The sequence below is a fragment of the Crassostrea angulata genome, chromosome 3 (genome assembly GCF_025612915.1).
Source record: "Crassostrea angulata isolate pt1a10 chromosome 3, ASM2561291v2, whole genome shotgun sequence".
Classification (NCBI taxonomy): domain Eukaryota; kingdom Metazoa; phylum Mollusca; class Bivalvia; order Ostreida; family Ostreidae; genus Magallana; species Magallana angulata.
The window spans coordinates 46753501-46777232 of record NC_069113.1 but is presented as its reverse complement, the minus strand read 5'-3'; the positions used below and the strand labels follow the sequence as shown (position 1 = coordinate 46777232).

The 23732-nt window shown below is 33.4% G+C and overlaps 1 protein-coding gene across 6 annotated transcripts in view; it reads left to right on the top strand.

Moving 5' to 3' along the window:
* Positions 1-23346, top strand: part of LOC128175339 (X-linked retinitis pigmentosa GTPase regulator-like) — a 46859-nt gene extending 23513 nt beyond the window's left edge. For 3 of the 6 annotated variants that reach the window (XM_052840878.1, XM_052840874.1, XM_052840877.1), the window contains 8 exons: positions 3350-3490; positions 12676-12837; positions 15365-15529; positions 16423-16496; positions 16961-17108; positions 17300-18219; positions 19854-19889; positions 20678-23346. In XM_052840878.1, coding sequence (XP_052696838.1) covers positions 3350-3490; positions 12676-12837; positions 15365-15529; positions 16423-16496; positions 16961-17108; positions 17300-18219; positions 19854-19889; positions 20678-21232 — 2201 coding nt within the window. In that variant the 3' untranslated portion in view covers positions 21233-23346. Of the gene's footprint in view, positions 1-3349; positions 3491-12675; positions 12838-15364; positions 15530-16422; positions 16497-16960; positions 17109-17299; positions 18220-19241; positions 19263-19853; positions 19890-20677 lie in introns of all 6 variants that reach the window. The other 3 variants (XM_052840876.1, XM_052840879.1, XM_052840875.1) reach the window with 2 other exon arrangements.
* The last annotated feature ends 386 nt before the right edge of the window (positions 23347-23732 follow it).

Here is a 23732-nt window from a genome sequence, read left to right as displayed (position 1 = left end):
TCAGTAGCTCAGCATGCATAATTTAAAAATGTTTCAGAACCTGGACGAATTTCTGTCCTCTGCTTGTAACCATAGTTACCAAGCTGTAGAATGTCAAGCCATTTAATACCGATGTTATATTTATATAAAATACTTGTACATTATTACTAATCAGTTAAGATATATTTGTTAAATTATTGTTAGCCTATGTTCTGATTCGGCAATAGATTAACGTTCTATTTAATTTTTTAAAAAGTAAAAATACACTTCTAATACCTTGTACTCAAAACATTTTTCATGTAATAATGACTAGCTGATTCAACTGTGTATATTAATATCAGTTAATAACCATAATATGAAAAATGAAAAAGTTCATCAAGAACTGGATTTCAAGAAACTAGGTAATTAATGCTATTGTTTTATTTCCTCTAACGAGAAGAATTTTTTAATTGTTCTTGCCCTTTAAAGAGTTGTTCAAATAGATGTTGTGGTAAATTCTTTATGCATTAAAATTTTAATGATTACTCAAAGTACATTATTTAAGTTGCTTTTTAATGTTGAAGATTATCAATTTGTAATACAAAATTGTGAAACTTTACATTTGAAAAAATTTTAATGAACTATTTGCAATTATTTTATTTCATTGCATGACTAGAGTAGCCTATTATTGTCTGTTATTTGAACACATCTTGTATACTACATGCACCTGAAAAAATCTGAATTAAATATCTAACCCTGATTTTCTTTATATCTTGGTGAGAAAGACATTGTGGTGATTCATTTTTTTAAATAATGCCCAGCATACCCTTTGAACCTTGGGAGTTACAAAGTTACGACAAGTCGTGTTCTTTAGCTGATAAGTCATGATTACTTTTTTTTATTTTCCGAAAGACCAAAAGAAGTCCCCCCAAAGATTAATGACTTCATTAAATATGAAAATTGTCACCAATAACAGGCCAAGCGAATTCTTGTTTTTGCAAGTGACCCAGCAAATGAGGCTTTTAGACATAAACCACTATAAGCCGCAAGGTGCAAGAGAGTGAAATGTCACAGGTGCTGCAGGCTTTACTGATGAAGCTTTCTAAGTGATTAGATTTATGTAAAAGTTAATTGGGCCTTTGTCTTGGGTCACATTTGTTATTATGTAGATAGAGCCTGTGGAGAGGGTAGAGAGACCGTGATTCATTCTACGTAATTCATCTGTATGAACCTTGCTGCATCTCAAATTGTAATTAATTTGTGCAGACGTTTTCTTCATTAATGAGTGTAAATTCATTAATTAACTTTCAATTTACCTATTATAGAGCACAGAAATAATTATGTTTTGAATAAAAAAGGTATTGAGTATAAACATAATTAATTGGAGTGTTCACAAGCTAGCACCTGGACTCTTCTGTTCCTTGAAGTAACCATCACTGTTTTTTACCTGTCCATACAAAGAAGCATCTAATATGTATGCTGCTGCTTGGTTCATGCTATTTCTGTCCTCAGAAAAGGTGTCGGGCCATGTTGGCCTTTTTTTTTCAAACATGTTCAACTTGTAGCAAATTACAGGCAGATTTGGACGAAGACCCTTAACATGTTGCACCTTGTTAGAATTAAAGAACAATTTCTCATAAAAATGCCAACCTTGGAAATTTACAGAGGCATAAATGTCTCCAAATATCATCAAGGGACCCATGCAAATACCAGGTTGAACATTTTTTCCTTGTTAACACGCATGTTTATAAAGGAGATAGGAGCAAGGGCGTGATAAATTATTGAAAGATGGGGAGAGGCTAATGGGGAGATATTCTTATGAATGGTGCAGATTGCATCTTGATACACCCTAGTTATGACTCAAGTTTTTCATCTTTCAGAGTTATTTAATCATATCTCACCTATCTCGCATGTTGTGAAAAAGAGCCGTGTTCATGCTGAGCTGAATGTATATCTGTTTGAAAAACGCAAAGTATATCATCTGATCATCGTTTCGGTGTGCACTAGGGTTTCATTATCAGGCCATTAGTGCATAAAATGAATGCACAAGGAGCAAACTTCTAATGAGTATCACATCTAAGTCAGCTTTCTCGCTGTCATTTACATAAAAGAAGGAAGTTTTGCATTGTCAAGCCCTACCACCTTTTGGAAAAAGACTAATTGCATTGAAAATCTGTTTTTTCTCTTTAGCAGTGTGAGATAATCATTAAGAGATTCCAGATCTGCTTATGAATTTATCACATTTTGAAGCAAGAAAACATGCACTAATAGATCTCCAATATCTTCATAACTTCAGATCCTGGACCATATAGTATTTGACACCTTTGAGTTCATGACAGTTCAAAGGTTTGGCTTAGCTTTGTGTACATATAGTTCTTAAGAAAGACAGTGCTCCACCCTAATGGGTTTTTGTTTCACAAATTACATAATCCCCTCATTTTTGTATTAAACAGAGTGCTTTCCTTGGTTTCAATGGGGTATCTCATTTATCAGTCTAAGATCAAAACAGAAAAAAGAATTATCCATCAAGTAAATTTTGTTAATTAGATATCGCAAGATGTGGACTAAGCTCAGAAGATGAAAAGGTCATTTAGTCAGAAAACAGGAGAAAAATTAATGATTTTTAATTTCAATTTGGACGGTAATGAGATGGATTTGTACGTAATGATTAATTTGTTTGGTGACGTGATTTTTGACATTGATGCAATGCACTCATATGGAGTTGTGTAGGTCGGTCCAACATGGAGCCTGCAGGATAAAAAAATGGGAGGAAAAGTATTGTTATTAATCATAAATACTTTGTGATGGATAGGGGGATAGACAACTCCAGATGAAATATTTATAACTTTCTGGATCCAAAAAATGTGAGGAAAAGTATTGGTATTAATCATAAACATTTTGTAATTAAAAGGGGGATAGACACCTCTAGAAGAAATATTTATATCTTTTTGAAGGTTTTCTCTGTTTTTTGTCCTAATGCAAATATTTAACCTTTGTGCTAAAGATGAGTAGAAGCCAAATTGTTGCATTGATTTTCCATAGTTTTGCAGAATCAATGAATTTTATATCATATTTGTCTGTATCAGAGTTTAAATTATGAAAATGAATTATTTTACAATGTTTGAACCATTATAATTGTCTGAGAAGTTAAATTTTAATTAAAAGGGTCCTGTTTATTTTGAACAAATTTTATGTGGCATCCCTTTAATTCAGGTACAAAAATCTGGAATTCAAGATTCAGTTATTGATTTTTCACCTATGAATGATATATGTGTACCTTGCCATCATAAAACAGTATTTAAATTTTTTTTATGTCTTGTGGAGGGTCAATTAAATTTATAAAAGACTCCCTTGATGAACAATTTTAACTTGAAGTTCTTTTTTTCACCAGGCCAGGGTGACGTTTTCATGTGGGGTTATGGTAAAGGGTGTGGAAACAAAAACAAAGACATCCTCTCCCCAGAGAAAGTCCCCCTCAAGAGGAAAGTGGTGGAGGTCTCAGGTGGTGCCACCCACAGTTTGGCCCTCTCTGGTAAGAGATTTAGGATGTTACTACTGTAGATTTTTCTTATTTCAAGAGAACTTAATTTCATAATTCCACAATTTTGTATAAAATTGTGAGAATAAAACAATGGGATTAAAAGCATAAAACTTTTTTTTTTATTTTATTTAGTTAACTGTATCACTATCAGAAAAATTAAAGCAAAATTTTTAATTTACAAAGAGTGCCTCTGGTGATTTTTGGCGAATATTGATTCCTCAAAATTAATTAGGAGTTTGCATTTATTGGTGATTGAACTTCACTGTTTCAAGCTTGTCCATAGTCCTGTTTGAAGAGAAAACTTGTGGCTAACTATGACTGACTGCACTTTAAATATAATAGGACTATAGAAGGTTTTTTAAAGTAATTTAAGCACCATATTATCATAATATAACATTCTGTTTTGATTGAAATGTCTTCTTTGTCTGGAGTTTATATTAAGAAGCCAAAATGAAGAGAGGTCTGGCAATCAGGAAAGTATTTGTCACATAGATATGGTTTTAATTATTTCAGGGTTAAGAAATGTAACTTACAATTAAGCAGTTTCTTTTAACTTGTAAATGAAGGTATATTTAAGGATCTGGTACAATTTATGTTGAAGAAATTGCTTATGGAACAGTATGTATCATAATTTATAGATGTTAAATTTTATGATTATGGTGGTCATAAAATAGTCTTTTGAGTGCATATATTTCCATGTTTCTCATTTATCATTTTGTAACACATGAAATGCACTGTTCAAAAAATGATCTTTAATTCATAAGCTGCCTTGCCCAGCCATAAGAAGTGGCCATCAATAGGCCGCCCGACTACTGCCGGTATGACAATGTGTAGAATGTTTTAACAGACATTGTTAATCAGCAGCTGATAATGGGTAATGGAGGGGAATCCCAGCAACTAATAAAATCGGTCTGACAGGCGTTTAGGGTCACAGCATTGTACATCAATTCTATTGTTTTAATGTCGACCAGGTGGAATGGTTGACAGAGAATTTGGAAGGATATTTATCATCTAGCGCCATTGGATCACACCCCTTTAATGCATATCCATATTGTGGGGAGCAGCAGGGATCTCGGTGGAGACTGACCATTTCAGGGCCATGTAGAGTGGCCCTACTGGATAATGACCAGCTAGATCGTTATTAGCCTCTGAAATGTCAGAGAACCATAAATGTTGTGTGAAACACAATCAAATTGACATTCCTTTGCACCTAAGTTGACGGCTGTCAGAAAACTTTAGCTGTAAAATAACTTTTTATTTAGAAAATGAAATTAAATGTAAATACCAAAAAAATATAAATGAAAATGATAAAAAGGTATGATATTAAAAGTGTGCAGGTGTTTGAAATGTCAAAAAAAGAGAATGATGGCTTGCTTTCATGATAGGTAATGATCGTATGGACTGAAATAAAAAGCCCCTTTTTGTTTTCTTAATGAGTACACTTTGTGTAATAGAGATGTGTCGGTTACATTACCCAATGTATGCATTACATGTATCTGCAATGGTCTGCAGTGTTTCTACATTTTCTATACCCAAAATAACCATGCATCTCAGTTGTCAGTATCAAATCTCATTAAAATTAATGGCTTGCAGTTTTTTAAAGTTCCAGTGTCGGTCTAGGGCTTTGTAATTGGCTTTAACATGGGTATTATATGCATATCCCATTTCTGTTCAAATTATGTCATTTTATACTTATAGAAAAACTGGCGCTATGTACAACGCAGAATTTCTGAATTCAAAACCATGGATATTGCAGTGCAAAAATTATAAAAGAGCAAAAATTGCTTTTAATTACCATGGACAACTAGCATGGGATCAAAGGGGTGGTTGAAAAAAGTGCATTTTTGCATATCACCTTTCACTTCTGAAGTCGTAGATTACCAAGGGGGGATTAATGCACACGTGGAGAGGACATCAGTTTGGGTCGGGGCAGGCGATGGGGCCCCCAAACCTCCTCATCAGGTTACTAAGTCTATTGTCTGGGATTACATAATGTGTCAGTCTTTGACAGTTTACAGTTCACGTGGTTAAGCCCCTAATGATCTCCTACCGATGCACAATTATGATTGCCACGCTGCAGGTTTTGGTGGGTCCCTGGTTTATTTTCTGTGCAGGTCAGATAAGTATGTCGGTGACACTTTAGAAGGCCATTTATATGGGGTGCCCCAGACACACAAATCAAAAGATTGGTGTATTATTAGGTGAGGAGACTTTAGAAATGCCCAATTTAACCCGTGAACTACTTCAAGAACCCCCCAAAATATGACTGGAGTGAAAGTAAAATGGGTCATTCTCATCGTTCAAAGACAAGGTTACTATTTGGGAGAGGTATGGCAAAGTTTTTCAGGCAGATTTCTCTCACTGAAAAAAATTTAGAACATCTTTGGCATGTGTATAATAAATGTCTGTTCATGTACATTGATCATCTTGCTAAATTTCAAAGTATTGTTAACATCATTAAGTTGTTACCTTGATCTTCATTATAATGTATAAATTGATATCAAAAGAAATTTCACTATGGTATTCTGGCATTTTTACTAAGTTTTAGAATGTGTATCCAATAAAAATAGTGGAAATAAGTCTAAAACTTTTGCATTGCTATTGAGAGAGTTGCAGATCCCACAGGCATGCATGGAGTAAAATTTTTTAAATCGTGCTTTTCATTTTCCATCCCTTCATTTTTTGTAGGAAAGGTAAAAATTTTATGAGATTTGTCTTAAAATTAGCAATTAATGCTATATATCCTTCATTACCCTTTGTCATGAAATTATTATCCTTCCTTAAATTAATATTTAAGAATATCAAATTCTTTTTTAGGAGCAAACATCATCATTTATTTAATATTTTCAACTGTAATTTTTAATGAAAAATTGGTATTGACTTAAGATTTAATATTTGATGTGAAATGTTATCATTTATTGCATGTTAATGCCAATGGAATTATAGAGTATTTTACTATGCACATGCATATTGATATTTGATAAAAATAGAGATCTACTCCATTATTGATTTTTGTTGTTGGTACATTTTCATTTTTCATATAATACAATGTTAACATTTTTAACCTTCATATTTAGTATATAACTTAATTTTCAATATGTGCAAAAATCAGAGATATTATAGGTGAAACAAAAAGTGCTTTGTTACGTACTGAAAATAAAGCATTTTATTCAAAGGAGGGGGGTATTGATGTTTATCAGGATGCATACTTGTAAGAAGTGTGAATGTTGCAAAGGAGCTCCAACTTTCTAGAGGTTAGAACACGTAACCTTGGGAGCAAATGATCAAGTCGAAGGTTGAATACAAACACGTTGGGTTCACTTAATTCAATTGTTGATGCATTCTATCCTATATCTGTTTGTTAAGCACCGTACGAAGTGTCAGTCTGTATACCAACATCCAGTCACCCCAGCAGACCCTGGGCAGAACCTGTTAATGGCCCGTGCGAAGATCAAGTACAGTTTCTGTCAAAATTTGAGGCCCTCCGGGAAATTACGCATTCGGAAAGTTAACCTAGGATTGACAATGTATGGATTCAACTTGACTGTTGGAACCATTTGTATACAAATGTATGGTAATCTGATTTCTGGGTAATATCTCGGGTTGTTATTAGATTTGTGGTGCTTTATGAAGTGCAAAAGAGTGTACTGGCCACAATCGATTTGAATATGAAATATTTTTACTTGAAGTAGCATGACTTGAAAACCTTCGATCATCTTCTTTTGGATTGGATTAGGGCAAGGAGTAATAATGAAAAGTTAAACTCAAAGAAAAACTATTTTTATCCCAAATAATGCAAGATTTATAAACTATAAATATTCCTAAGAACGGGAATTTTTATAGTTTTTATGCAGTAAATTTTATGACTTAAGTTGATTACATTGTGGGAAACAAATTTTTTATTTTGATGATTTGGAGATTTAAGTTCTAATTTTATCAAAATATTAAGGAAAGTATAGTTATCAACCCTTAATTCTGCTTATTATCTTGTAGTCTCTCCCAAGTTGAATTCAGAAATCCCCCTCCAAGAACCCCAAGTACTTTGACCTGTTTTGTTGAGCCTCGCACTTTTTTGACATCTATATCACCTTTGTTAATGAAGGAGAATTAAAGGTTAATTTAACATGTCTGAGTTTTTTTGTATGGAAGTCATCCGTGCTTACCAGATCTTCCTGTTTCACAAGCCAGCAGTTTGCCATCAGTAATTTAAATTATCTCGATCTCCAAAGAAACTTCAGTAAGCCACTGATTCAGTTAAAGTTTATTGCAAATTGAAATCATATGCAAAATTTTCTTCTCATGAAAAGCTGCACCATCTAGGATTTTGATGAATTGATTATCTGCAATTTAAAGATTTAAGCTGAATCTATTGCAAATTGAGATTAAATGCAATGTGCAACAAAATTTCTTTTCATGAAAAGGTGCAGCATTTAGGATTTTGATGAATTGATTATCTGCAATTTAACTTTATACAAAAAAGTGCAGAATTTGATATTTTGATAGATATGTAATGAATATATCTATAATGTAATTTTCAGACAAGAGATATTTTATATAAATCTGTGGGAACTGTTCTGCAATACTGGTTCATGACCTCTCAGATGAGGATGGATCAAATCTTCTGAAAGTCTCGAAAGAACCCTCGATAGAACCCTTGACAATGCAATCGCCTAGTAAGGATTCAAATTCTCAGGCTTTATTACACAAGGTTTATCTAACCCTAGGGCAAGTCTGTGCAGTGTTCATATTCCCTCCTTAACAGTCTCCGACAATAAAACTGGTGCTTCCTGGGATCGGCTCTCCTCCTTGCCTTGTCAGGAAATCTTCTGGGGGACCATTACTGTGTTTTGAACAGCTCAAACTGTCATTCTAATGGATACTTAAAGTTTTCTTACATTTGAGTTGCTAAACTCATATTGCTCATATTAGGCAATGACGACAAAACAGCTGCCAATTTGAAGGGGAAAATTAACACAGATGGGGAGAGATAGAAAAAGTCAAGAAGCTCATTTGGTATTCTTGTAATACAATTTGAGTACATAAAAATGTCATTAGACTTTGGGTGATGTGGCACAGATTGTAGGTTCAGAAGAAACAAAAATAAAAAAGTGACACTCCAAGTTCCTTACTCTCTATTGAATTGTGATTATTTTCACTTCTTGCAAAGGAAGAAAATCAAATTCAACATCATTATAACATGCGCAAGATTCAACTTAATGTTACTTTGGAACTTTCCTCTTTTCTTAGTAGGCATGAGTGCAATCAATGCAGTGAAAATGAGGTTTTCTTTCCCCTCCTTTATCATCTTGAATTGGAATTGTCAATCAACTTTCGAGTTGTAAAAGTAGATTACATCCAAAGAGCTTTTGATAAGACAATGCATGGTTCTTGAATTTGTTCCTGAAATTGCAGACATATATATGTATATAGTTCTGTTTTTATAGGCCATAAGATGGTTTCAGATATTTTGAACCTTTTGAAATCTATTGGTTTATGTTTTCTTATAAAGTGTGTATAAAAAGGAGCAATGTCAGAATATAACAAATTAAAAAGCAAATAATTAACATTGAAATTGACAAACACGTAAATGATTATGATTACTATGTTAAATAATAGACTGTATGTCTTAATTCTTTAAAGGTTCGGCAGAAATTTTCCAAATTGGGATTCCTAACAGGATTTTATTTCTTAAAAAGTAAAATAGATTATTCATAATGATAATAAGAATGTTTTGACTGTTTATTGTTGGCCTTTTAGCATTTCAGAACCTTTAATAAACTGTAGAATGCAGCCCTAAAATTTCTCCATATATCACTGGTCCCTTTCTCCTTTCATTATTTAACTGCACATAGAGGGAGTTTCGGCCCCTCCCCCTTCAACTCCCCCCATTCTTTGTGTGACCTGGCCAAATTACGTGTGGATGGTGGGAAAATTATCCCCTGAAAAGGATCGGGACAAAGACGGGAGGCTTGAGAAGGCTCTTCCTTTGTCGTGAGATACAGGAACAGTCCCAGTGAATTGTAGCTCGTGACAGCTAGAAGTGGTCAGTGTGGTCAGACCTCGCCGAAATGTGACATGTCACCCATAACTATGGCTGTTGAGTATCGTCCATCATTTGATCGACTATAAAAGGGTCCTGTAAAACTCTTCCACTGACTGTATATAAACATCACATCCAAGCTATCTAATATTTTCAGATATTACAAGTGCTGAATATAATTCTTTTCTTTCTTCTTAACATATACATTCTGACCTATTAAAAAATGAAATGAATAGCTTTTGTTTTCTTCAATGAAAGCTGATAAAAAAGCTCCTTTTGAACTCTTTTTAGAACTTTTTTAAAATCACAAATATAATTCATTTTTCTGAATACTTGTAATCAATTTAAGTATTGACTGAAAAATGTAAGTTTTTAGGTATAAACTTTGTATTGGGTGTAAAACTGTTTGCCAAAAGTTATGTTTTAATGAACTGCATAATCTGTATGATAATGTAATTAGGGTTATGACAGCAAAATTTAACACCCAACAAATTTAATTTGCAAATATCCTCATTATTGTAATTGTTGTCATGGGACATTTTGAAATCTAAAATAAGGGAAAATAGTTTGATTCTTATAATTCTTTATAAAGACCAGGACTCTTGAGCATGCAGTCACAGCGCAGGATTGGTTTTTGTCTGATAAGGTCCATCCATTAGCTAATAGGAGTAAAGGCCTTGATTACATAATGCCATGCCATTTATGCCCATATAAAAAATGGATCCCAATTACTTTGAAATAATGAGCCAAAAAATAAGATGTTTATGGGGATAGTGTCAGTTTCGCTGGCATATAACAGCCAGACTTTATCAGAAGAGTAGATCACGATTACAGCCTGAAAACAATTGAAATATTTAGACACCATATTCCCTGTGGTTGAAAATAGGCATTTAGGGACTATTAGTGGGGTATCAAAAATACACCAGCGAGAGATTATGAAAATTTATTTCCCTGTTGGTCTACTGTCAGCAGAAAAGATAGAACTTTTTCATTGATAAAAAGTTATTACTTACACAATTTTTTGTTCAGGTTTACTTAGTTAATTATGTACTTTGTAATTATTAATGTACTTGAAAGATCATGAAAAAATTAAACAAATATATCATATTTTTAAACAAATTTATTATGATTTTTTAGGAAAAAAATAATTTCAATGTTTATTCTTTAATATGATATGCCAAATATCTTGAATTCAAAACATATGTCATCTTTTCTGCAAAGGTTCAGAAGGTTGCTCTTATCCACGACGGGTGAGGAACACAGGCACAGAGTTTTTGTCATGTGATGGGCCTTTGTTACCATCTAGTACTTTAAAAGTCAGGACTGCTGGGTTTAAATCTAGATTTTAATGACTACCAGGTGTCAAGTTGACAAACAAGAATTGTTGTAGCAGCTTTGTAATGAAGAAGGCTTGTCACAACATAAGAAGACCTTTAATAAAATTATTTTCAAGTGTAAAAGTTTGTGACATTTTGCTTCATCTGTCCACAAGTCTTCATTTACAAAATTAAAATATTCTTCACTTAAACTTAACTGTCGCTTGATCTTAGTACTGTGCCGCAGATGTAAAGTTTTAATAAGACGCTTTTAAACACCGTTGAGGTTCCCCATAATATATATGATAGTGATGGCTGATATGTTGCCTCTGATGACACATTATTAATTTTCAAGACCAAACCCTAACTCCCGAGGGTTTTTTCTTAAAGTCTTGCCACAATAAAATGTTTGTCTGTACCTTTAAAAATAGTTATTCAAGCATTCAATTCATCCATTATATTGTCTTTTTGTTTGATGCACAAATAGATAAAATGCAAATGAAGATAGCATCAGACATGTGCACTGTTACAAAAAAATACACACAAAAGAAAAAATACCAGATGATAAATGACCATCAAATATAAAAAAAAAATTACATTAAAGTTGAATGTAAAAATTCAGTTCTGATTTGAATTTGAAATTTTAGATTGATGAAATCGACAAGCTTTCTTGTTAATCCTCTAAACTCTTGTTCGTATTTTCTTTTTTAGCTCTCTTCTAAAAACGTGAACAAAATCGTGCAATATGAATTATGAATAGATTTTGTGGCAGATTTGCAGTGCAGTAATCACTTGTGTTGGTTTAGCATTGCGGGTGATAATCTTCGAAATAATCTCAGCTGTGTGCAGTTTTAGCCTCTCTGCTAATTAATGAGAGGGTTTTAAACATGTGGACCTCATCTTTTTTTAATTCAGTGTACTTTTGGGTGGATCGTTATAGACTTTTAAACCAGACATTTAAACAATCATAAAAGATATAAACTACCAGGGGAGGTCAGAATTTGGATGCCTTGATTTTCATAATTTCGCACTAAGGTGTGTAGGCTCTTTGCCTAGGATAAACTGGTTACCAAGATATAAATCCATGGGAAATTACATCTTTTACAATTGTGAGTAGTAAGTTAACTGTAAAGTTGTTATAAAATAGTTCTCCATGGTTTGTTTTAGCAGAACATGTAGATAGCTCAAAGATTGGAGGACAAAAATGTGTGGGCATTTTATGTTTGTTTCTTTGTAGGTTCATTTTGCATTGATGAGTCTATAATGACCTAGATCTTAGTGCTGATGTATGTTACACCCTTTTACTATACTGTATTTATCTTCTCTGGTTGGTGATGAATTAGATTAAACATTGTTTTCACATCTCAGTATTCTTTTTCATTTAGTCAAATGATTTAGCTCACTATTCTGAAATAGTGAGTATGTAAATTTCAAAAGTCTTTCTTCTAGCCTATTTTTCAGGATCAGGGAACATATATGTCTGTGTATTTTTTAGGATCATGCAGGCAACATATATGTCTGTCTATATATGTCTGTATGTATGTGTCTATTTTTCAGGATCAGGGAACATATATGTCTGTCTATATATGTCTGTTTATTTTTCAGGATCAGGGAACATATATGTCTGTCTATTTTTCAGGATCAGGGAACATATATGTCTGTCTATATATGTCTGTCTATTTTTTAGGATCATGCAGGCAACATATATGTCTGTCTATTTGTGTCTGTCTATATGTGTTTTTCTATTTTTCAGGATCAGGCAACATATATATCTGTCTATGATGTCTGTCTATATACATGTATGTCTGTCTATTTTTCAGGATCAGGCAACATATATGTCTGGGGTAGTGGTTTGGATGGTCAGCTAGGATTGGGAAACTCCAACACATTTCAAAGCTTTCCCAAGAAGTTAAAACACCATGAACTGAGGAGGAGTGTAGTGAAGATCCAGGCTGGGGAATATTACAGTACTGCCATCACAGGTACTTGTTGACTCTAAAAAAAATTTAAAGGAATAAGAATTGCCAAAAAGTACAAAACGAATGATCAAACAATAATCAAATTTTAGGCAAGACTTTTTGTCATGAATGTGTTTAAAAAAAATAGAACAGCTAGGTTTCAATTAATGATTTATATTTGTACCAATTAAGACCATATTATTGTTTTAGTATTTATCAAAATTTGATTAAATTGAAATTTATATAAAATTTTATAATTTTCACAATGCAATAATTTATGTCAAACAGATGTTATGTTCTAACACAGGCCTTCAGTTAAATTTGGAAGAGTGACATTATTTATGATATATGTATTAAAGCTATAAGGTTTTGTCAACTTTGTCTGGTATATGACTCTTGCAAGAAGGGTCTTTTTAAAAAATTGATAGCAGATGGGTGCAATAGGTCATTTTGATCATAATTTCAGTTAAAGACCTAGTTGCATGTTGACCCAATTGTAATTAAATCCTTAATGCAATCCAGAAGCTCATAGCAGAGGTTAAGATTTAAAAACAGGTGACCTCTTGATTGTAGTGAAAGACTCAACAATATGATGTTCAAGTGTGTACCAACAATCCATCAAATCTTTCTGCTAACTATCAAATTCAGATCACAAATACTACCTGACCTGCTTCAACAGTAGAACAGGGGGGCATCAATTACAATCATAAGAACCAATATTTGATTCAATTATTAATGTAAGTGTTTAGACCTCTAACATGGGCCATGACCATGGATTTTCTGACATTTGAGAGGATGACGGGACTTCACCCCATGTTTGTCATGTAAAGTGATGCTGCATCGGAAAACAAATAATTGTTTGCAGAGCATTGAAAAAGGGTTAAGAATGTGAGATTCCTTTCCTCCTCCCCGAGGCTGGGGTTTGAGCTTTATCGGCAGAATTGATAAAGCCTTTTTGAAAAAGATAAACATCGGATTAAACTTTCGATCAGCCCACATGATATGAGCATCACATCTAATGCACTTTATTGAATTTCTTAATGAAAAAATGTCCAAAAGCATTGGCTTTTACTAGATTTGATAATTGGAAGAAAGATAATATTGGCATTACAGTAAAAGTATTAATTTTATATCAGCTATTTACAATTATAAACCCAGCTTGGACAAAGACAGTGCTGTAATGATAATCAACATTGTATCTAATGTATTTGACAATTGAAAATGTGAAAGTTGAACAGAAAGCCGCCCTGTATAATTGAATAGTCGTGTTAATTTCTGTCATTTATGATCTTAGTACAAAGTGAACATCAACTCCGTGATAGATTTGTAAACAAATATTGATAACGGATATTTCATGCATATTTGGTTTTATTTATTCTTTCTTTCTATCTTCTGTTTTCATCATCCATTTCCTGCGTAATAAGGTGGTGAATTTCAGCTCGTTAATCACCAACCATCACTGGGTTTGCCTTGATTAGTCCATATCTTTTATACATCCCTCCATTAAGTAAATGCATAGAGAACCAGAAATTGCTAATCAATGGCGTACCACAATGCTAATTGAGAGCAATTCATTTACTATCAATTAGTGGGTAGATTTTATCAAAGTGAAAAAAACATTGGCCAGGCTGGTGAGACAGAACATCAGATTTCCAACCAGAGCATTGTGCACTCTGGGATGAAGCTATTAATCATGATGAAACTATTGGATAAAACTAATAATCCTCAATATTTGCAATCACAATGGCAGAAGCTTTCTTCTGTGGTCAGATAAAGGAGTGCGTTGCAAGATGATGGCATAACTGGGGTTTTTTTTTTTGTTTCTTCCCATGTTGGATTTTCTCTTACCAGCTTTGGTCCCATAATCGCATGATTTGGAAAGCACTGATGAATTGAATTCAAATGGTTTTATGGGGCTGGAAAAAAATTTCATGGAAGAATTCCCTAAACACAATTTGGGTTTTCATATTTGTAAATTAAATTATCATTTCAAAACTTCATGACTGAGATAAAATTGATTCAATGACTGAATGAAATCTTATTCAGATTGTTAAGCTCTGTATAATGTGATTGCACCAACATATGTGACTTCTAAATATAAGGCTGTTAAACTTTCATCCATGAAATTAAAACCCTTCACTTCTTTGAAAGACTTCTGAATTGGGTGATTTTCTAATGAAATATTAAAAGGGCTGAGATATGGACAGAATTATCGGTATATGTATAGTTCCTTTAATGTCTATTTAAAGTTAATAGAATTTTTAATAAAAATGTTGTCATTTCTGGAAGAAAGACATATATTGAAGAGTTCTTTCTTTGGTTTTTAAAACACTTATTGATTGAGCTTACATGTACAGTACCAGGTATTTCTGAATCTTCTGCTGTAAATGGCTTTGAAAAGCTTTTAAATACTGGATAATTGACCAATTCTTTTTATCAATAATTTTCTGACATCATTACAAAGGATATATCTTATTTTTTGCTTATTTAGAAAATGCAAACGTTTACATCATAAACTTTATCGAATTAAAAAAGAAACCTTTCTTTGCAGAAAGTGGCAGTCTTTTTATATGGGGGAAAAATAGCCATCTAATAAGGCCTGATAAACCATCCAATGCCAAGTTCTGGCTGCCATTTCACATCAACAAAGGTTTGGGACCAATCCAGAAAGTGTTCTGTGGTTCCTGGCATGCTGTTGCTATAACAGGAAATCCAGGTAGGATATGACTTCTGCTTCATGTGTCCTGTAGGAAATTAGACAAATTGTTGATTTAGACTACAACTTTTTGAGCAAAAATTAGCAATAGTATAAATGAAAGGGGCTCACATGAAAAAGTACTCATGAAATAAAAATGATTGGTGTGTATTTTTTTTTAGATTATAAATGGTTTAATTGAAACAGGGATTTGTTTAAGTTTGTTTTACAAATTTTCTGTTCAATATTCTTGCATTAAATTTTCAAAACAAATTAAAATATCACAAAAATTTGGATTGCCTCATGGAAAATGTGCTTAAAACCTGTAAGATATCAATAGTCTTTTTTAAGCAAATGTCCACTGCAGCATGCTGGTGTTATTCCAAATTTGTGTTCAAAATATGAAAACTGCTCTTTGACCTTTCCAGTTGATAACTATTTAATACTGTGGAATCATTAAAATTTGTGGTGGCTCAATTTTCGTGGTATTCGAGGGAAGCCCTCCCCCACGAATTTCAATCATCAACGAAAACAAATTTATAAAGAGTTATCTTTGTTCCTGAAACAGTAACCGATGCATCCACAAATTTACATCCCCACGAATGAACAAAATAGACACAGTCCACGAAAATTGGCCCCCACGAATTTAAATGATTCCACAGTAGATTTGGAAAAAACCTATAGATCTTACAATAAAAAAATTATTCCCAAAAATATGATGAATATATGCTCTTTACTTGGAGACGAAGAACCAACTTTTTAGATATATATTTAAATTTAGTTTTATTATTTGCAAGCTACTTGTATAGCACCCATGCCATCTGAGAATGACTATAAATGTTTTATCATTTCGCTTTTACAAATGCATAATACAGTGAGGCTGTGTTTAGTGAGTGTACTTGTTTTATTCATAGCACCATTTGCATATCATTCTGCGAATTCAGAAGCTTCTGAACAAGATTTTCCCATGGCTTCTCCAGCAGAGGAGGTAGGTGCTTAACTGTAATCTCTTAGTGCTTGGTACTAGTAGTCTCCTTTAAGTGAGAAATGTCACTTAAATAATCTGAAATTGTTAAAATGATCAGGAGATATTGACATTCAATTTCAGCAAGGTAAGCCAATCCATAAACTTCTAGTTCGAATTGAGATTGTGATTCTTCAAGTTGTTGATTCATCTAGATCTGTTAAATTAAGTACATGTAGTAGAGATAATCTGTTAGTATACAACTTCATATTTTAATGTCTTTAAAACATGGTGAAGTGTACTATGAGAGATTATGTAATGTTAATAGTAAGCCCCTGTTTGATAATCCCTTTCATACTGTTTCTTAAGTTTGTATCAAGGTGCTGCATTAAGTTGTTCAGTTATCCAGATTAGGCTACATGATAGGCTGGTTTTATAAAGTTTAATAATTTGGTGTATATAAGTCAGAGGAGATTTGATATGTACAGAGGGAGCAGGACACTTCCTCTGACAGTGAGGGAGATTTCTCTGAGCTACCTCGGATAACTGTAAAGAAGGACTCTTCCACGAATAAGGAATCAACGAAGATCAGCATTGCTGACTTTTACTCTGGACAAGATGTGTACTCTGATGAAGGTTTGTCATTATGGAAGTTCACATTGCATGTTTTTTCATTTCGTAGTAAATAGGGTTGAATATGAAATAATGAAGGTACCTTGTCTTCCTTTGTGAAAAGAATATTTGATTTAAAAATTGAGCACTTGTGCTGACTTTCATTCGTATTGCTTGGTAAGCATTGATGATTAGAGAAATAAATTGCTTTGCAGGAGAGGCACCAAGCCCAGCATTTTTCATAGAAGAAAGCTCAAACCATTTAAAATCAGACACTATGCCGGTCGACAAACCAGAAAGTGCTAAATCGCACATTGTGGTTCAGGTCCCAAGACCCACGGTGACTGTTGTGGATGTGGCTTGCTCACCCATTCCATTCAGTGAGTCTGATTCAGAGAGTGAGAGTGGTGCACGGACACCACAAGTTCTTGCCAAACCAGTTAGTGCCAAATCTAACAAAGTGCCCCAGGTGACACTTGAGCCATTGCAGGTAGCTCCAAGTGATTCCAGATTATCAAACAGTGTCCAGAGCAATGGTTTCAGATCTGACCGATCTCACACACGTGTTAGTGTTCAGCCAAAGTATTTTACAAATCCACCAGACAGAGACAAGTCTACCATGTGCAAACAACCTTCAACAACTGTGATACAATTAAGTAAGTCCACTGCAGACAACTTTACATTACCTAGAGAAAACACGAATTTTACCAGCAAACAAATTGATTTAACAGACGTGGAGTATGCAAGAGCAGTAAACTCCTCTAAATCAACTGAAAAACTGTACTGGATAAATAAATTGAATGAAAGTCGTGAACGGGAATTTTTAGGCCGTTTACAGAATGGAAATACTCAGCTCCGAACTGTTACCCAAGATAGCAATGGAAGTCGCAGCACATTCCGGTCTGGCCGTATGAGTGATACTGCTGTAGTAAATTTGTATTGCTATGAAAATGTCATGGATGGGACTCCTGCTAAATGGAACCGTAGCATTGAAAGTTCTCTGGGGGATTATGGACGCCAGTTTGGTAATGGAGATATTCTGGAGGAAGCAAGGCGGGCAGCCAGGTTACCTCCTAAAAGGAACACACCTAGTCGTAGTATACCCAGCAAAAAGTCCACTGATGCCAATTTTGTTGTAAGTTTTGAGGAGGCGAAATTATGTTAAGCATTAATACATATAAAGTTTAGACTTCTTAACAAGTATTGGCTTGATTTGTATTTTGTAATATTTGTGTGAGATGATAAAATTTAGTGTGAATCTAATTTATTTTTCCTGCTAACTGAAGTATCGTTCAAAGGTAAGTGCATTGATATATCAACTGTGATGAGGTGTATCGATAAGATTCCAACATATAAGAATCGTGTGCCCTTAAAACCACTGTTAAGCATTTGGTAATGGGCTTCATGTGTGGTTCAAGGTGGATGTGGAATGTGTACAAGCTCACTACATCATATATGTTTAATGTGAATGAAATAAGGATTGCACAATGTTGTGTTTTAATCATTTGTGATAAAAGATATGTGCATGCATTCCATTTTAATTTTAAAGCACTTACTTAACCTTAGTTAGATTTAAGAAAATCAATATCTACAATTAAGAAACTTTAAAACTGTCTGATAAGTAGCATGTTATTAAAGTACACAGTTCAATCGTTTCATATTTATTGTTAATCATGCAAGCAATGAAGTTATTAAGTTAAAAAAAGATTTGCATTAAGTCTTGGGACAAGTTTTTTAAAGGTCCTCGCCTGAATGGTAGGTCGTGAATTATATCGATATGATATACTCCGCAGAGTTTAAACACATCTGTAAGGATAAGGAATCCAGCGACTTAATAGTAGACACAAAGAGACATAATGCATTGCTATTTCAGTACCATTGTATAATCTATCCAATGCTGATCTCTGTTTTAAAAAGATTACATAATGCCTTCATTGCTATTACGGTAACTCTTTGTATGGTTGTCTCCCAATTGGTCATTGTTTACAGTTGTTGAATACAATACATGCATGTATATGGTGAATTGGCGATCAGTCGCCATCAAAAGAATAGTTTTCAATGTCAGATGTATTCAGTTGGACATCTAACTAACTTGTCAGTTAACTTGGAAGTTGATATGAACGAGATTTTTAAGAAATAAAATTTCTTCTACAACAGGTCTGGAGAAAGTTAAAAAGGGTAAATTATAAAACATTTTCCCCAATCCTTAAATTTCCCATGTTCATTCGACTGTTTTCCATGTGTGCAGTGAATGCCCCTTACTGAATAAAGTCTCACCAGATTGTCTCTGATATTTCCTTGTTTCCACGAGTTAGGGAACTAGTCTGTAATTAAGATTTTTTTTAAATCCAAAGGTTAGTTATTGTAGACCAGGAAATCATCTGTCATGTCTATGTATCCGCAATTTCCGTGTAAGATTCGTAATATTCTATTGTTTTGCAATCATTAGGTATTATTTATTTGGTGCAGAGGATGAAATAGTCTCATGTTCATTTAAAAAAAAAGGATAAAACATATACTAATTTTTCAATAATTTATTCAAGTATTTTAGACTAAAATACTAGTATTCAAAATTGATGCAGATACTTGTCCTAGTGATCTTTATAAAATTACAATGGCAAACGGTCACACTTAACTGGAATTTAATAGTTTTCAATACCCTGTTCTAGAACTTATGTTTTAATTATATATTTTTTGTTTCTTTTAGCATATAATTTAAAGGTTTAACAAAATATACATAGCGTTAATTATTTGATTTATTTGAAACAGAGGCCAATTATATCTGGATATTTGTTGCGGCAAAAGGTCTGTCCGTAAATGTAGAGCTAGTGTTATTAAAATAGGATTTTTCATCATTCATTTTTATAGACATGTTTATTCTGTCAATTTTTGTAACTTTTTACAATATACTTTTATTTTATTCTTTCTTTCTTTTACATTATTATTATATTTAAATATTATATATGTTAGCCATTTATATTTCCTCTCACCTATTTGCGCTTTTTTAATTGTTCTTGACTCCTTTTCAGACTAAAAATTGAACTGTTTTCATTATAACTATCTTGATAAAACTCGATGACTTTCCTGATATTTCAACAATCTTCTGTTCCCCTGAACTAAAATTTGTATCCTAAACATACTAATGAACAACAACTTTCTGCAGCGGTTATCCAACCTTTTTTAAAAATTGTATCATATATTCTTATCTTTCTGTGTGTGGTAATATCTTATTTTAAATTTTAAAACTCTGTCTGTTAATTTGTATACGTGAAATGTCATGTAAAGGGGAACTAGAATAAGTGATGAATCTCAGTAGCAGAAGTTTGGACTCATTACTTTAAATTAAATCTCATTATGTGTTGATTTTGCGAGTGTAACATAGATTAGTTTGCGTGTATTTGACATTGCTCGTCTTCTATTTACTGCTGAACCAAAATATTGCGTTTCATGGTATTTCTTTGTTTTTCAGTCAGCAAGTTATAAAAAACTTTACTTTTTTCTTTAACCTTGAATTATATCATGTCGTACCCTGTAATTCTATGTATTTCATAGACGTGCTTTAAAACTAATAAATTGTTTTCTTTATTCCACAGCTTCAGATTTCGCGCACAGATACGGTAATTGGTCCATTAAGTGTTCCAAAGAAGAATCTTACTCCACGTTTGAACCCGATGGAACGTTATGCAAGTGTTCATAACCCTTCGTCCAGCTCTAGTAAATTCCAGGAAAAGAAGGCCAAGTTTGGTTTAAAAACGCCACGAAACGTTAGTATTCCCGACACTAGAAGTAACATGAAGCAAGAACTGGAAGAAATGTGCATAAAGGGGGCAACAGGTCCCAAAAAAGCCATGTTTTCTAGTGCCACCTCATGGAAGAACAAAGGAGATCTAGCTCGTATTAACAATCTTAAGAATGACAATATGAAAGCAAAAACTAGTCTAACATTTTCTCCGGACGTGATAAATGGAGAGAAACGTGAAAAGAATTTAAAAGTGAACGGACACGATAAAGAGAATGACACCTCAAAAATCCCCTCTTTTGATCAGGAAAACGGGGAAGATGGGGAAGAAGAAGAGGATGGGAACTCGTATGTTGTAGAGGAGACCATGTCTGATAATGGGAGAAAGTCGGTAACTCAGGCGAGCTAGAGCATGGATCGGAGTCCTTTACGGGAAGTCCGAGCCCGCTCAGCTTGTGCCCGGAGTGCGTCGACTCGCTTTACTCTACTAGACAAACAGCTGCAGAAACTAACACTGTTGTCTTGCAATAAAACACTAGGCCATTTCTGAGCTTCATATTTGGAAAATTATGACATATTTGTTGGATTGATGCTTGTTATTTATATATTAATAGCTATGGTGTTATGTTTTTAAAGATTGTTTTGTTTGTTGTGGCTATGTCACTAATTTATGTCAGAGTGTATACATAACTAATGTAACTTTTAATTTGGAATCAAGCTATTTATTAAATAACATGAGTAAACCAATAATAATGATCTGCTTTTATTATTAATACGAAACGCTGATCCATTCGGAAGATTATTCACCTGCAAAGCATAGTATTGCTCTTGATCTGAACAAAATGATCGAGAAAAACGATTATGTTATCATACAATTGCAAATACAATTTGTATTATGTAAGTCTTTTCATTACATATTATTTATTCAATGTAATTGGGGTTTTTTCCCTGGAAAAAAGGAAATTACACGACTTTGGACATCTTTGAAACCATTTAGGAAAACTAGGAAAATTAACCTTGGAAGTTTCGTTTTTGAATAATTTTTCACCCCAAATGAACCCTTTGTCGCGGAAAATCTTGATCAAAAAGGAAACAAAGGAAAATTCATTTCAAACTTCAAATCTTGAGAAATAAAGAACTCTGTCACTTGTGTTTTCACCATGACAATTACGTCCGTAATTATAGCTAATACTAAGTCTGTAGTGGAAACGAAAAAGAGGAAAAAGTAGCTCGGTTGATGAAACTAGACACCTTCAAGACATCCCCAATCCGCAAAATTAACATCAGATCAATAGGAGGCTGTGAAAGATGTTCGAATTTAGTAATAGCAACTATTGAATCTTAATTGCATGCTCGGAGACATAGCGCGACCAAGATTTTCCGTTCTTGTCTCTGGAAATTAAGGACCTAGTCAACAACACGTCTATTTTTGAAGATATAGTAGTCTTTGTCATTTTCTTTACCATCTTTTATCACCTTTCAAGTTAAATATCGGAGAAACTGTTTTTGCATTTCTCAAAAACAGAAGGTGTAATGTATATAGGCAAAATTCCGGAATATTTATATTGAAAAAGCGGCCTAAAAAATCGACATATGGCTAATTATGATTTTTTGAAATTATCCAAACCCCATATTCTATTTGCTTGCATAATCTTATTGACAAAGAGATCCCCGGGAAAAAAATCGCGCGTGTCTGGCCACAACCGCAAACCGCACGGAACATAAAATTGTCTTGATAGTCGAATTTAGGATATAATAATGCCTTAACCAAAATAATTACAGTGGATTCGCCATGTATTACCACCGACGATCCCTTTTGTCTTACCGAGTAAGGCGTTCCATTCAAGTTTCGAACAGTAAAACCCATTACTATTCCTCTTTAGTATTTTAGGTTGAGATTAAAATGCTTGGTCATTGAAGAGAAAAATCAATAATTATTTGTGTTGTAAAAAGAGAATTGTTAATTAACTTTCATCTAGAACCGAGGAACTGAAAATATGAAAAGAAATCCCATCTGTGTTGTCTTCTTTTAAAGAAGTAACTGAAAGCAAATGTCTACAATTTTGTTGTTTAATCATTAAAATATTTATAGCATTTTTATATGATTAGCTAATATGCTGCTAAAGAATTGATATTATAAACACAGATGGATTCCTTTTTCTCGTACAACTTTTGTTCGCTTTGGTATTCTTTAAAATGTGTGAATTTAATGGAATTGTATAATTTCGTATTGTGAAATGCGATAGGCAAACAAAGACAATGCAAGGCCCAGAACAGATGCGGTTTAATTTTCTTCTCATCTTTTGAGAAAGTTGCTATTTTGAGGCTTTATTTTGAAGATAACATGATTATGATGTTGCAATAAATCAATAATTAATTCATATTTAGTTGAACGTTCAAAACAACCCACATGACTTGATGCGCATAGAATCCAGCGTATGTTTGGTTGCACTTTCTTTGATATTAATTGCAGCGCGTAGAAGGGGTATGATAGGCAAAGACGGTACCATAGGTCGGGTTTTTTTTTTTAAATTTTCTTTTGCCTCATTATAAAGAAGTAATCCCTAAAAGCGAGTTCTATGTATATTATATATAGTCGATTAACTTTGTGAAGAAATAATATAAAAAAAATAACCATGTTCAGCATACATGTCCATAACCTGCTGCGATTTAATGCAAGTCTGCTTTTGTATGTTTCTTGTGTTAACTTTAGCTTTTTACTACCGAAAAGTATTATGATCACATGAAAAGAGGTTTGCAGTAATCCTTATGATGGATTGCAAGATTTCTTTTTCTGTTAATTCTTGTTGTGGAATATCATTTTGTTTTTGCTAATGCAGTAACTCTCGAGTCGAACACCGGCCACGTGACTTGAAAGCTCCAATCGTCTGTGTTGCTCACCTTCCCCC